Here is a 16,320-nt window from a genome sequence, read left to right as displayed (position 1 = left end):
GCTATCACACTGCAGCGCTCTTCCACACGCTTGTGGAGGAGAAAGGTGTACAGACTCACAGAACATTTTACCTCCTGTTTAGGAAAACCTTCCCGCAATTTTTGCAAGCTAGTTAGTCAGATCTTAAAAGCTGTTGAAAGTCATGGGAATACAGACTTATGTGAACATTTGCATTGACTAGAAAAAAACTTACTGTCAGGGAAAGGGCAAAAGGATGACACACTGATAGAAATCGGATGTACTATATGTAGGGATTAAGGAGAGAAGGAGGGAGAGACATGGCAGTGCTGTGGAATGTCAAAAGAACATTTCAGACAAAACCATAATTTAAAGTACTAATTTGTGTATATATTAGCAGTATCTCAAATTTCATTACATCATTTTTAAAACAGGTTGTATCGATATATATTTTTTACAGCTTCCAGCAGTTACAATACTATTGATGAAAACGACGACAAAAGATCTCATATACAAACATAAATCAAACCCAGCCTGGCCAAAATCATTTAAGCACTTTGGATAATTTATAGAGAATTGCCTAGAGATTAAGATATGCCACCCAAAAATAAAGCAAGGACTGATTACAAAGCCTCTTGAGTTACAACGGAAATGAACCTACACAGCCTAGCCAGATACTCTATGAAAAATTAGGAAGAGTAGACTACATGACATGATTATCTTCTCTCCCTTCCAAATCCACATTACTAGATTCTTCCTATTAATATTTATACAGAACACAAGAAAAGTTTTCTGCATCATCGTAATCAGAAAAAATAATTTCCCCCTCCTACTATCTCCCTAAGCTTTGCAGCAGAAAGGAATGATATAGCAGCAAATACACATTCTGATTTAACATTAATAACTTTTCCTGCATTTCTGAATGATCGTGATGACATCCAAGATGATACAATCATTTTTTCTTAGATATGAGATATTACATTTATTAGTCTACACCTAGTACATAATTTTTTTATCTATTATTGAAACAAAGGTTATTATCAGCCTGAAACATACAGCTGAATTAGAAGTGCAAATTGATAAAAAAGATCTAAAAAGTATATGAAGGCTTTAGGCTTTCTGTTGTACAAATAATAAATAGAGAAAAAAACTTTTTTTCTTTTTTTTTTTCCCTTTTCATTTTTCCAACATGGTGAATACCTATTATTCAGGAGACTCAAATTCATCAGCGCTCAGATTTAAGGCAGCGTTATAAAAATGGAATACTTGCCTAGGAAGAAATGCAGCAAAATGCCTTTCAAGGACTCCACACAGTGGACAAATGGCATACATAATTTATTTAAACAGCACACCTGATAATGCCTGCAAAGCTTTTCATGATAGTTAAGTGGTAACTGGGTTTTGCTGGTATAAATTTCCAGCTGGACAGCTTAGTTCCTTTCAGAATGCTCCATTTTGCTGCGTAGCTCTTATTGACAGGCTCCACTTGCACGAGTTTCATTCAGGGACTGCTGGGTGATGCTCCATAATCTACTCTCTGTAGGCTGTTACAGTAGTCTCCTTTGACCATAAAACTTAGAATTATGAGTTTCTAAGCACAACATGACCAAGTTATTTTGGTTTTGTTAGCACTCTTGAGGAAAGTGTTCTCTTAAGGACTCTAATAAAAATAAATATACTCCTGTGCTGCATAATAATGAGATCATCATTTAGTTGGTAAGTTTTTTTAAAGGTCTGTTTCAGTCAAGAGAATTCTGCTGGAATTCAATAGTTTTGTGAGATTATTTGTTTTCACTTTTCTTCTTAAGAATACTCAACCAATTTACAACTCATTCTCATCCAGACTTCAAGCAGCATAATGCCAATCGTGCCTTTCCTTGTCCATGTCCTGATCTGACATTTTTCTAACTCCTGCTCTGATCTCTGAAACCCAGGTACATACTGTGCCTTCAAAAAGGCTGGCCAGTCAAAATACATACATGAAAACCACAGTCACAGAATGGCTGAGGTTGGAAGGGACATCTGGAGATCATCTAGTCCAACTCACCTGCTAAATTAGGTTCACCCAGAGCAGATCACACAGGAATGTGTTTAAGCGGGTGTTGAATGTCTCCAGAGAAGGAGATTCCACAACCTCTCTGGGTGGCCTGTTCCAGTGCTCTGGCACCCTCAAACTACAGAAGTTTCTCCTCATATTCAGATGGAATCTCCTGTGCTTCAGTCTGTGCCCATTGCCCCTCATCCTATTGTTGGGCACCACTGAAAGGAGTCTGGTCCCATCCTCCTGACACCCACCCTTGAGATATTTATAAACTTTGATAAAATCCCCTCTCAGCTTCTCTTCTCCAGGCTGAACAGACCCAGCTCTCTCAGTCTCTCCTCATAAGAAAGGTGCTATAGGCCCCTCATCATCTTTGCAGCCCACCACTGGACTCCCTCCAGTAATTCCTTGTCCTGGAATTACTGGGGAGCCCAGAACTGGATGTGGTATTCCAGATGTGGCCTCACCAGGGCAGAGCAGAGGGGGATGATAACCTCCCTCGACCCGCGATGCAACCAAGCCGTTATCCAAGAAAATGTCACACTAGTATAAAAGGTGACAATTAACCAATAATGAACGACAGTGGACAAAGTCTGTCTCAAAGCTTCTATCTGAAGACATTAATGTTAGCTCGTAAACTGCATCCCTCTCTTCCATTCCCCAGATGTAAGCCTGTCAAAATAGTCAGGCCAGTCTCAGCTACAACAGGACTATTACTGGAGACACTGAGAGCTGCTTTTTTGCCCTTCCTCTTCTTGGATGATCATTTGAAAGAACGATGCAGGAATGTAGTGTATAGCACATTGTTTATGTACATGCCATCTTATATCTGAGATACTATTCTTAAATGTCTACAGCTATATTTGAGTAGTTTAATAAAAGTGGTTAAAAGAAGATACAAAAAAAAGGCAGTAAGTGAAAGATGTGAAAGAAAACAAAGCAGCTAAACAGTTCTTTGGTATGATATTATTTATTGATTTTAGCTGAAAGAAAGCATTTCCAACTCAAATCAATAATTTATAGCAACGCAGCAATGAAGCAGGGAAGATTTTTCCTGCACAGTATCAGGAGGGCTGTTCTTCCTGAATAAAAATGTGTGGTTCTGTCTATCAATAAAAACATGTGCCCCAGTGAGGATCCAGAAAGGGAAACAGATGCTCAGACTTTGCATCAGTGCCAGTGAATCAGCACTGAGCCCCAGCTCAGCCTTTTGAATTAAATTCTGGGGGGAAAATATACCATGTGCACACACCAGCTTTCCTAATTTACTGTGGCACTCGCTCAGGGTCTGGTTTAATTTATTTCTTTAGCTTTTTACTCAAAGGTTTGTGAACACTTAAGAAACGTTTCCTCAATTAAAAATCAATAGAACAGACACTGATGTGCATAGCAAATCATAACACAATGTGCAGGATGCAGTTCTGAGGCACCAGTGAAACAGAACAGCCGTCATTCGTTCGTGTTTATTTTTAAAACAGGCTGTAAATGTCTTGTTGATCTGAATTCCTCTGACCCTCCTGGAATACTGCTGACCTTCCTTCCACTGGTGTAGCAGTGGTGGTATTCATGGGTCACGTTGTATTCTGTATGTGCTCTGCTAAATGAAATATCCATTTCTGGCTAATATTCAAGGAGTTCTGATCTGTTTTGTAACCCACTCTGATAGCGGTAACTACAAAGTTTGGACTAGATTTGAACTGAGAAGCAGGAGGAAAAAGGAGATTGACAATTCAAAATTTCACAAAGCTGACTGATCCAGACTGCACTTCCAGAGCTTCTGAAAAAGTAACAAGTAACTGCAATGGTGAGAATCGGAAAGGTGCAGGTGGAATTTGTCATAAAATGGATCTTTTTTCTCAAATGAAATACCAGTAAAATTCCACTTTACATCAGAACTGACAGCTGAAAAAGAGTTAAGCTAGCAATGTTATTCTGAAAATCAACATTTATATAAAAATGCAATGACTCCTCTCAAAAGGAGATTTTTCATTTCACGCTAGCACATTAAAAAAAAAGTTTATTTTCTACTTTCCAATTTGAAACTAAAATGTTTAGTTTTTATTTTTGCTGTAAGAAAAATCACTGATTGAAATTTTCTGCAAGGAAAATGCCAATGAAAGCAAAACTAACATTATATAATGAGGAAATACTGTGTGTAAAAACTTGGTCAGCTACAACTGCTTGTCTAAGCCTATTACAAACTTAGCAATCCTGCCAAGTAAAAACCCCTGCAGTTCCAGTATTCAGCCTCTTGTGAACATTCGTGTGTGCACTGCAGAGCTGAAGTCTGGATACATGTGTGATATCTACATGTGCTACTTTTAAGTCAAGAAAGTTCTTACAGGATGACATCCAAGTTTCTATATGAAAGTGAGTTTTTTCTTTCCCTAAAGCATTAGATGGTTGGATTTCTCTCCGAGAAAATACTAATTGTCTCAAGCTTCCAGATGAAGAAGAGATTTTCCCTACCTGTCCATTGACAGCTGAGCCACCAGAGTTACATCGGTATTGTCTGAAGCAGGCTCGTATTCGTAATGTAGAAAATACAAATGAGTGCGATGGACAGTGAAACGTTCTCGACGAAATTCATAGCATAAGTCATCCTCATCCAGCTCAGACAGCTGTTTCTGGAGCTGTAAGGCAAGAATTTACATACAGATAAGTTCTTCATAATTATTTTAGCAATTCAGAGAGAACGGGGAGCTTGGGAACTTGGAACAATGAGAGTAGTGGGGTTCTCTCAAGCTTCACTCTTGCAAGTCACTTGGCAACAGATTAGAAGAAAGCACTTGTAAGTAAATGATAACGCGGACAGACCATTGCATTATGATCTATATATCGTATATATTATCTGTATTACATACTTTCAACATCCAGACTAGCAATGAAACAGTGAACAATCCCAAGTTTAATAAACCCCAAGTTTCAGAGTTAATGCTCCAACATGATGCATAATGTCATTCCTCATTAGAAGCAGAGTTTCAAAAACTACCCAGAGACATACAGCTCCAGTAGACAAGACTGAGCAGAAGATTAAGGTTGTTGGTACCGGACTGAGCAATTCCCGTTCTGCTGCCTCTGTTGGAGAACAGCAACTGCTGCATAACAGCAGCATGGAGAGACAGCTAGAAAAGCAACATCTTTAACTGACCAGTATTCCATCTCTTGAGATTTATGTACCTGCACTGGTTCAATATTGCAATGAAAATAATCTTTCAACTGCAGAGGTGCCAGAATTAAGCCTACACTTCTTAAGGGATTTATGCTTTGGGTATCCAGTTTGAGAAATCCGAAGAATGGCAGATTAGCAGAGAACTGGTAGGTTTTGGCTCCCTTGGAAATCAAGCCCCTTCAAAGTCAAAATGAGCATCTCAGAGCAATCCAATCCTGAGTCACTTAGACATGTAGCTTCAAAAGAACAGAAGTTTAGCTCTGGGGAAAGGAGGAAGAGAAAAACTGACCAAATGTCCATGCAACTGACCAATCCCATCCCTGAACCATATTATTTTAAAGCTAAGTATCTGTCTAAATTATTGAAAATGCATTCACTTACACAATGGAAAATCAGTCCTACCTGCTGTAAAATGTACGACAAAATGTAATGAAGATGAAAATTACACAGTCTTAACTGGTCAACTTCCATTTGTGTTGCTCTAAAATGTAGATTTATTAATAAAGGTATCATTTTTATATTTTATTTCTTAAAAGCATCCTACAAGAAGACTTACATATTTATCAGAAAATAAGAAAAATATAGGAATTTTACAAGTTTTTATAAAAATCACAGTGCACTTCAAAACTTTTTAATGCAACAGATTATTGAATTATAGACATTCATTTAGATTTTAAAATCTCTCTTTTTGTCCCGTTCAGAATGATTTAAAGTAATAGTTTCACCATCTTCAAGAAAAAAAAATATTAAAACTGAGGTATTTCTTGTTCTAATACTGTGTTAAGAAGAAGAGCTGTTGTTCTTGGAACTATAAGCATAATGGTTGCCATCAACAATAATGCTTACAGCTGAATGTTTTCTTGTGAAGGCTGAAGAAATAATTCCTGATATTTTCCTGTACATCAGTCTATAATCTTCTTTTGAATAATGGAAATAACCTCCTTTGATTTCAATGAGTTTTGGATCAGGCTCTCATTCTTCTGTGTTATTGTTCTGCAGAGATCTTAAAACGTCCCTCAAGAGAGACTGTTATTAGAAAGACTACAGTCTGAATCTTGACAAGTCTTTACTCAAGTAAAACTTCTATTGAAATCAAGATCTCCTTTGGTGGAATAGAAGTCAGTAATTCTTTTACGTATTCTTAGAGTTTCACTCACTCCACTTTACAAGTGAGTACAGCTGAGCCTGTACTTTGTTTTCCAAATCGTATTCAAACAATATTTTAATTAAACCCAGTATTTACAACAATGGCCAGAAGGAATATTGTGTCTTTCTGTTTCTTCCTTGAAAAGAGACATCAGTATGTCCTTAACAGAATTATCACGGAGATTATTGAAATTTAAATGGTTAAAACAATAGCAGTAGTCACCAAATGATTATCAGATCACATTTGTGTTGCAAGGTAAGAGGATATAAATACTTAATCATGAGCTAAAGAATAATATTTGGGGCTAAATGATGGCTTTGTGCACTATAGAGTCCTAGGTGGTGGAAGAGGGGGAGATGCAGCTTCTTAGAGGCCCCAGTGGTATTTTAATGGTGAAACTCATCAAGTCACAAAGTTGGTGATGGAGGTGAAGGAGAGCAGCAAACAGCAGAAGTTCCATTCTGCTTCAGGGACAGGGAAATCTTTCTCTTTCCGCTGCATTTCGTAGGGTCAGGATTTTGTCTCTGTCTTGTGAGGCTTTTTCTGAGCCTGCAGCTATGCTGATAGTCCACGAGGCTCTCCCTGGCACTTCCCACGACTCAGTACTGTACGCAGTGTTGGGACGCAAGAGAAGAGATGAGACAGATGTGTCCGTACCCCTTGGAGAGAGCAGCCCCCAGAAGGACCATGGGCATGGTGAGCCTCTGCCCCTAGCACCCACCACTTGAGTGCAGGCAGGCCGCTCAAGCGCAGGCTGTGGGCATCACTGGGCAGGACCAGAGAAGCAGCTCTTTGATAAGATCCCCTGGCAGCTTCTCTTCTCCAGGCAGAACAGACCCAGCTCTCTCAGTCTCTCTTCATAAGAAAGGTGCTCTAGGTCCCTAATCATCTTTGTAGCCCACTGCTTTATGCAAGTTAAGAGCCCTCCTCCATCTCTCACTTTTTTTGTTCCCCTCACTCATATATACATTCAGATACTCATGCCCCAGTATCACACACACATAAAAAGTCTGCTTCCTCTTTACCATGGAGAGACGCATACAATCTATAAATACATATTGCACACAGTCATATGCCATGTTTGCACACAAATTTAAAACGAAAAATGTTAAAGATGCGTGGCATTCAAGACAGGGAGTAGTCTAAGATAGGCACATATATATCCTTAAATGTATCTCTTTCTGAGCTACCTCCTATTATTTTCAGTTACACAATCACATAAAATTTCTCCAATGATACAATCTTACCTACAGCATGCATATTGTGTGGATCCATTATTTACAGACAAAGAACTTATAGCTTGGTTTAAGGTTTGCTCTCACTTAATGTCTTTGTGAAAATACGGGTTTATAATGGGAATGCTGACAGATCTATGCAAACAGATACTTACTTAAACACAGTGCACCACCAGAATGAGGACCTTAGTGCCAGCTGGATTTGACAAAAAGACGGCATCACCATTATGGATCCCTCCATTATACTTATAACAATACACCTAATATAGCAAAGACTTCTTAACCTTAGAGTGACAGTATGTATTCTCGTAAGCGAGTACCTGCTTAGCATAAGATTCACTGTTTCTACAAGATTTTCAATGCTAAGGCTACTTGCCGCTGAACATGTGGGAAATGTCACCTCTAGGAAACACTCTCACAGTTGAAAAATGTATTCTTCTCAGACTGTGCATGGTAGATGTTCTCTGAGGAAATATCGTAGTGGGAAACAAGAAGTGCTTTCATTAGCATCATGATGTTACTTGTTTCAGAAATAAAAATGGCAGCCATGACATGCATAATGCCAAGACAAAGAGACAAACACATAAAAAAATATATGCTAAGTTACTTCTCTGGGCAACCAGCTGTGGCAGGTGATCAGACTTCATCTCAGGAAAAGTAATTTTTGAAGCTAGGCTGGCCAGAGGCACAGGCAGGCCAGAAGGTATTCAACAGTACCATAAATTGCCCTGATTTACCAGGTCTACTTGTCTGACTAATACATCTGTATGATATGAGGTGCTGTTTTCTATCTCCCTTCCTAAGGCTGTTCCTAGTGTAAGCAAATTTGTGATTGGCTTTAGCTTTTTTTAACTGCTATGTCACAGAAACAATTTACTTCCCACCAAAATCTACAGGATTTCATCTCAGATGAGATCAGTCCAAAATCCAGGATCAGAGGTATTTTCTTAGGGATTAGCGATCCTTTTACAAAACTACCAACAAACAGTGTTTTGTGTCTAGAGGCTATTTAGATCTTGGGGAAGGGGATAAAAGCCCTAATGTAGGCATCTCTCTCTCATCAAGTGCTTAAGGTGAAGTGAGATGACACTAGGCTTAAGTCACTAACTCAGTATCACGCTAACACGACAGGAACTGAGCAGCTTAGATGAAAAGCTTTAACTTTGAGATCATCTTTCCTTCTGCCAGGTGTGTGCAGTTAAGATTCATAGCACAAAATCAACTCAGCTTAGCCACTGAGATGAAAACTAACACCAGCCCAGGATGAAACTATAATCTGGTTATAAAATGCAGCAGTTTCATTTCCTCCTGTGTAGCTGTCCCAGTTCCCACCAGTAGGGATTCTGGACTGCAAAATTTAGCACTTTGACAGTGTATGAATTAACTGTTGCCTTTAGCGTGGCATAAACAAAGCAGATGATGATGCAGGGAGGAAAAAGCATTCACCGAGTCTTGTTTGGGATGACCTACATAAAATACTTCAGGCTTCTCCAGTGATTAGTAATAAAAGCCAGACTAATCCCACGTCAATTAAACCTTTATTCCTCCCATGCCATAAAAATTTGTACATTTACTATGGGTCAAACTGAGCCCTGTGTGAAACAAAGCTGTGCTAAGGACAAAGAGGGTAGTGTCTGAGCAAGCCCACCTAGCATGAGGAATTTTGATGCAGCATGTAAAAAGCAGCTAATACTCTCGCTAAATGGAAATAATGGCTTATCTTGACTTCAAATCATAGAATCATTTCAGTTGGAAGAGACCCTCAGGATCATCAAGTCCAACCATAACCTAACCTAACTCTAGCACTAAACCATGTCCCTAAGAACCTCATCTAAATGCCTTTTCAACACCTCCAGGGATGGTGACTTCCTGGGGCAGCCTGTTCCAATGCCTCGCAACACTTTCCGTGAAGAAATTTTTCCTAATATCCAATCTAAATCGCCCCTGGCACAACTTGAGGCCATTTCCTCTCATCCTACTGCCTGTTACTCAGGAGAAGAGACCAACCTCCTCCATGCTACAGCCTCCTTTCAGGTAGTTGTAGAGAGCAATAAGGTCTCCCCTCAGCCTCCTTTTCTCAAGGCTAATCAACACAATCAAGAACCCTATTTTTAGGCATGCCTAATATCTTAGATAGGTCTGTATACATGACGTACAACTTCTCTTGATCTCAGCTGCAGATATCAGGTCTTGGTAGTCCTCTGCAAAAGCCCCGCCAAACCTTCTTGCCTGAGCTGTTTCCAGACCTCCCTTGCAGCACAGTGCCTTGCTTGGTGTCCTTGCTTTTGTTTCCCCAGATTGTTCCTAGCCCTGTTCCTTCTGGTGTGGCAAGTTCCACGGCCTAAGCCAGTCACAACTCTGTTTCTAGTACCATGGTCCTTAATCAAATACTCTGCCAGCTCCCTATACCTACAGGCACCATCGGTCCTTTCCTCTTCCTGCTCCAAATACTCTCTCTCCAGAACCTATGCCTCAATGAAAACTTTTCTTTCTGCCTTTGATCTAGCTTTCATTCCTTTTATATGTGAATCTGGATTTTTTTATCCTCCATACTGTCTGGACATCAGTGAGGGCAACAGATGCCTCTCAGAACAGAGACCAAGCGGGTGTCTGCTCTCTGCTCTACTGTGCAGTCAGAACCTGGCATGGAGGCCTCAGAAGAAACAGTCACAGAAAATGCCAATTTTTGTCCAGGCCCCTTGCCTGCAGCATGCACAACTCTTCTGGGTCACTGGGATATATAAAATCTGGTCAGACATATCCATGCGCACTCCTAAGAAAGAGTCTTGAGAGATCTGAGCCTCCTTAAAAGTCAAAGAAAACACCACTGGGGGTGTGTAAACCATGATTTTTCAGCATTAAGTTTTTGCCAGGTTGGCAAAAGACATTTTCCTGGCCCAAAATTAGTTCCTTCTCTGAGGTATGGGGTATTTCCATGAAGAGGTCATCAGAAGTTGCGTTGTTGGCAAACCCCCCAAGCTTTTCCCCATGTTTCACTTTAAAAAATGAGAGAACAGAAAAAAAGAGGCATATCAGTATTCCAAAAAAGAAAAATCCCAGTCCACACGATCCCCCATCTAGCAATATTATAACCAGTTGAAAGTGGTATAATGTCAGCTTTCATGCAACTAGCAGGATGGGCCACCATCTCAGCATTTAATAACAATAACAGTTGTAATAATAGAAAAAAACACAGCTGGGGAAGTCGGGATTTCACCTTGAAACTGCCATATATCATCTGTTATTAATGAAGAAAGACTATGTCATGGCCTAACAGTAACTTTAAATCCAAGTCTTACAAATGATGCAGTATTCCGAAGTTCTGCAGGAGCAAAAGGTAGTCAAAGCATCAGTCTGAATGCACGTTCAGTGCCCTGATACTGACTGGGAAGCTCCCTTTGCATGCTATTTTGAGACATATGAAAATGGCTAAATTTGTTAGTAGAGTTTCTACTATATGGTATAGAATCTCCTGCTTTTCTGGTGGATATTACAAAATGGCATGCACAGCCATTTGCTAATATTAAGAAACTCTGGTTTTGCACAAAAAAAAAGTAAAGAAGTAAAAAGATATTTAGTAAGTATACACCTAAGCAAGTATTTTCAGGAAGAACTAGGTTTTTTTACACTGTTTCTTTGAAACTGATTTGAAAAATCTGAAAATAAAAATCTGCAGAGAATTTTTTTCTGTGTTTTCTGAAAGTCTTCTCTAATATACATCTACTGTCCTTTTCTTAAACTAAGTAAAATCAGTGATAAAACTTCCTACTGATCTTGCTCTGGGCTTTGGATAAGGACACAGGCTTCACTAATAGGGGACACCCCATTCAACCTTCAGATTTAATGCTTTGGCAGAAGTACCTGGTGAGAAGCTGTCTGCAGGAAAGAAGTTTTATGAGAATGCTAAAAGGTTGAGTTTGGGTCTGTGTGCTAAAATCAGGCTTGTAATATCTATTTCATAGCGTATCAATAGAGATAGGTTGGGACACAGAATATCCTGTTGCAATATTTTAGGTTTTACAGTAGGTCCTTTAGAATGAAATGCTGGACATAAGCATTAAAAGACAAAAGGAAATGTTCAAATTCAAGATTATCTTCTGCCTTGCATCAAAATAAGAAAGAAAGAGTGAGAAGGTGGAAATAGCAGGGAATAAGTAGGATGGAGTGACTAAGGATGTGCTCCAAAGGCCACTTGAGTCAATGGATGTATTTACAGGAGGATTTGGTTCATATTCTGAATTTCCCATCTGGAATCTGCACAAAGGCAAAGGGGTCACTGTAATACAAATTTGCAGAGAAAAGTCTGCTCTGTGTAATCTCATTTTAGTACATACTGAATAAAGGAGACTTACAGTACTGGTCTATGGCAAGGAGAATGTGACAGGCTCCTGTCCACGTCTGTCCCTGCAACACACAGGGTCCTTCAGCTTGCATATTTCAAGGAAAGAATGAAAAATGTAGGTACACATAAACATACATATAAGCATTTTTACATAAACAGAAAAATTACCCCCGTCTGTATTTCTTTTCCTCCAATATTTCCATTTCAGAGCGCTATCTGTTCTGTTGATTCTCATTTGTAACGTTTTGGGACCTAATAACAGTGTTGCTTGGTGCAGTTGAAGATCAGCAACTGACTAGATCAGGACTATGCAGTATAAGATCCAAGACTGCCTTTAGACCTCTTAAAACATCAGTCTGTGGTATTATACTTCCTTAGCGAACACTAAAAAAGAAAATTGCTAATCCTTCCTCATGCATATAGACATATATTTAAGGACACATGTATGTGCACACATACACATGAGACAGTTCAATGTAAGGTCTGATTACCTTTTAAACTAATGTCCCTTTATGTAATTCTGGCACAGTAAAGAGTCCTTCAAAACTGAAGATACACAACTTACATTCATATTAAGGCCATCTCAGTACTGATGAGAAATGTAAAAGGGCCTTAGAGTAACAGAACCAGCCCAGCGGTACCCACTGCCACACTTCCATTTCACGTTTTACAGATATTTGCATTACAAATGAGATTCCTTAATTACAGGTTGCATTTTAAATAAAACGTCACTACAAATATTAAACTATAGAGAAGCAATGGCTGGCATTTTGGAATCAGACTTTAAGGGCAGATTCTGATACAGCCAGACTGTAAGTGACAGACACACAGCCACTGCTCCTTGCACAACAGGGCTTAGTGCATTTTGCGCTTAAGTAATTCTCTCTGATTATAAAACCATGAGAGCTATTCTAACATTTTATCCACTGGTCCACCATGCAGAGAAGCACAGGCAGCTGAAGGAACACCTTCTACCCATATACAATGCCTAACATAATAAAGCCCAATTGTGTTTTGGGGCTACTAGTCTCAATTCAGAGAATAAAGGAAAAAAAAATGGCTATTAAGATAGCTATTATTAGCAATAATAGCTATTCCTACTTTATAGCAATAGCAATTCTTACTCTATAAATACTCGACTCTGCAGAAATTATAGCCTTTTATATAATATATATGTTTAGGAATCCTAACGGAAATGTGTGGCTGCATCTTGTCAGACTAAAGGTCCATCTTGCCCAGCACCCTGGCTCCAGCTGGGAGCTGGTTGCCTGGGGAGAAGAGTAAGAGCAGGGAGAGCATTCAGCGATGCTTTGCCAGAATGCTCCCCACGTCCCGAACTTGGGGTTCAAGGACTTGCTGCACCAAAGCTTAACTGCTCCTGACTGATTTTTCTTTCCATGAAGAGTCACTTTTGAACATATGTAGATTTTTAGCAACATTACCTCCAGCTCAAAGCTCCATTACATCGTGGGTGAAAAGTCTATTTTTGTTTTGAACGTGCTACTTGTTCTTTCCACACCTCATGCCCCCTAGTTCTTGTACTGGGAGGAATGACAAACAGTGGTTCCCTGCCCACCTTACAAGATGCTTCGCTTCAGAAGATTATCCTGCAATAGATCACAGCAATGTACTGGTTTTTCATAGGACACCTGTGACATTGTATGTGCTACATTAGACAGAGTGAAAGAGTGGTATTCATGATAATCCTATTCTTAGAGCCTCATAACTGCAAAGCTGAAACTTGCTTATCGTATTCTACGATAAAAACAAGATATAGTCAAGTTTAGAAGGGAGCTTACATAAAGAGTAACTAGTAAAAAAAAATCTTCTCCAAAGTGACTATTCTTACGCTATCTGAAGTTGGATTTTTTTTCTATATCCAATTGTTTTGATAGAGGGCTGTTAACTTTTTGGTGTCTCTTGGCAAATTAGGACTCATGTATTTTTGTATGTCTAGCTCACTCTTTTCCAGTATCTCTTTTTTTAATTTATAAATGGAAGAATGAGTTACTTTTCCTTTTCAGACACAAGCCATACCATAAACCATATTGCGTTCTACTTGTCTGGAATAAGAAACAGGCTTGAACTGTTAGTCATTTCCAGCGTCTGTCAACTAGATACAAATTCAGTAAAATGAGCCATTTTAAACTTTCGGGACTGCCATTTTCAGCAGCAAGAACTTGCATTCACTGTGCACTGCTCCCCAGCAACTTGTCATCTGGAATAAATCTGCTTATTAAGTGTTAGGGAATAGATTTACAGAGCTGTGGAAAATATAGCAACAAGTCTGTGACTGCATTCATGCTCTTCGAACTCACACAACATGTTGTGAATTCAGTATAATTTTAACCTGCATGTGATGAAGGTGTGTCTTCTTCTGTTGTCTTTTTTTTTTAGTCTCACTCCCCTTTTCTCTTCCTATGCTACTCTCTGCTCTTGTCTATCGTATCTTGATGTCTTTGACCATCAGACTCTTAGTGGTCTTTATTAACATTCAGTTCACTTCATTGTCTAAAAGCCTGTCACTCTTGCAGAGCATTTTCTTTCTCCATGTGCTTTTGCTCTCACTGTGCGCTTGCTTCTTTTCTCTCTCATCCCTACTTCAGTCTCTCCCAGTTAACGTTTATCTCATTTCTCATCGTTTCCCACTCCTTTCACAAGATTGTGAGATGGTCAAGTAAATATCTGGGAAGCTATGCCTCCGGCTAAAATATATCTACCAATGTCTGAGTTCTATAGTTAAAAAATTGGGAACAGCATCTCCTGTGGTCATTTTATCCAGAGACTAAATGGAAACACTACAAGCCTCAACAATGCTATCGATTGCCAATTACCTCCTAACTGCTAATGTGTACATGATACTGGCTTCGCTTTATTGATTTTTATAGAGAGAATGCTGTATATTTTAGGTTTTTTTTCCTGAAGATAACGTAAAATATTACAGGTTCCTTTTTATTCCCATTCAGACTACATAGTCTAGAAATCTCCACAGACCACATTATACACAAAGAGTTCGTATACATCTGTGTATATTGTACTACGTGTACTAAGGCATAAACACATAAGAACATATGTATGTAAACATTCTTGATTTCAAACATTTCCAAAGGATCTGCTTCGTCTGAAAGGTTCTGATTGCGAATTTTATGCAGATTCACATAAGTGCTGCTGTGTTTGGTTAGGGGCAGTGCAGAAAAAACCTGCAGCCTCACAGCCTATGTGAATTTTGAAGTATTAACCCATTCTACAGCTTGCAGCATGGCAAAAACTCATAGACTTAAATCCAGTAGTCTTGATATTTTTATTTCTTCTTCATTATTTGTGCATTAGTATCTACTAGCCAAAATCGACATCACCATATGCTGAACAAACACACAGTAAGAAACAAACCCTTCCCCTGGAATGTTTTAGGTTTAAGAGTGAGATTTGCAGAACTGCCTAATGGCAGTAAGAGCCCAAATACTAATTTTCAGTTTTTGATGTTACCTTTGTTGGGGATTTTTAAAAGGCAAGGTAGACAAAAATACCAACAAAAACCAGGGGAAAGGAAGGATTAAGACAAGTGTTTTACAGGCAAGGAACTAAGGCACAGAGAGACGGAATGATTTGCACAGCGTCACTCCGGGAATCTGAGCACTGACCTCAATTCTCCTGAGTCCCTCACACGACACTACTTGCACCACCAACTCTCCAAGTGTTCACATAGCCTGTGCCTTGTATGAACCCCCCTTTAAACAGTCAAGCCCTACACATCCCACTTACATTTTCACTGTTAACATCTGCCTCGCTGGGGCAGCCAAAGAGTTCCCGTCTCAGCAAATTCCCATCATATTCCAGGAATGTCAGGTAGAGGTTGCGGAAAAACTCCACGTGCTTGTTTTTCACTCGCAGCTTCTTTGGTGAGTTCCAGTGAATCACCTCAAAGGGAAAGAAAAACACATCCTGCTGTTAGAATACAGATTTGCTTTATCTGCTCTTTTTATGTGTGTTCAGTTCGCTGCCCTCTTAAAAACAACAACAAAAAACCCCAACCCCAAACCATACACATCTCTGTCTTTTTATCAGGAAGGCTTTGCCATGTCTTTCACAAGTAACTGCATGCTCCAGAGGTGATGTGCTTTCTAACTTCTCCATAGGATTACCTGCACATTTGAGTTAGGTGCTGCTGCAGTTCGTGATGCAGCGCCTCCTAAATGCTGCCACAACTTTAATCACAGACCTTATAGGTTATGGACTCTGTTGCAGAAAGTGGCAGGACAAGGGACACGGGGATGTAGGTATTAAAAATTAATCTCAGATTTCCACATGACTGTTTCAGCTAATGAAATTGATTCACTGTTTCAGGCCAGGCAGACTCTTCTCTAGTTAGGCATAGAGAAGAAAAAGCTTGAAATTAATTCCTATACTCATTTACATCCTTCAAAA

At 39.3% G+C, this 16,320-nt stretch overlaps 1 protein-coding gene across 2 annotated transcripts in view; it reads right to left on the bottom strand.

Moving 5' to 3' along the window:
* The window catches only part of LARGE1 (LARGE xylosyl- and glucuronyltransferase 1), a 289,002-nt gene that overhangs the window by 20,163 nt on the left and 252,519 nt on the right, over nucleotides 1-16,320 (bottom strand). For both annotated transcript variants that reach the window (XR_010607125.1, XM_065646803.1), the window contains exons 11-12: nucleotides 15,658-15,813; nucleotides 4,469-4,632 (exon numbers count right to left, since the gene is read on the bottom strand). Coding sequence is in view for 1 of the 2 variants with exons in the window: in XM_065646803.1 (XP_065502875.1) it covers nucleotides 4,469-4,632; nucleotides 15,658-15,813 (320 nt within the window). In the remaining variant the exon portion in view is untranslated. The remainder of the gene's footprint in view (nucleotides 1-4,468; nucleotides 4,633-15,657; nucleotides 15,814-16,320) is intronic.

This window comes from Caloenas nicobarica, chromosome 1, assembly GCF_036013445.1.
Source record: "Caloenas nicobarica isolate bCalNic1 chromosome 1, bCalNic1.hap1, whole genome shotgun sequence".
Taxonomy (NCBI): Eukaryota; Metazoa; Chordata; class Aves; order Columbiformes; family Columbidae; genus Caloenas; species Caloenas nicobarica.
This window is presented reverse-complemented; position numbering and strand designations above follow the sequence as displayed.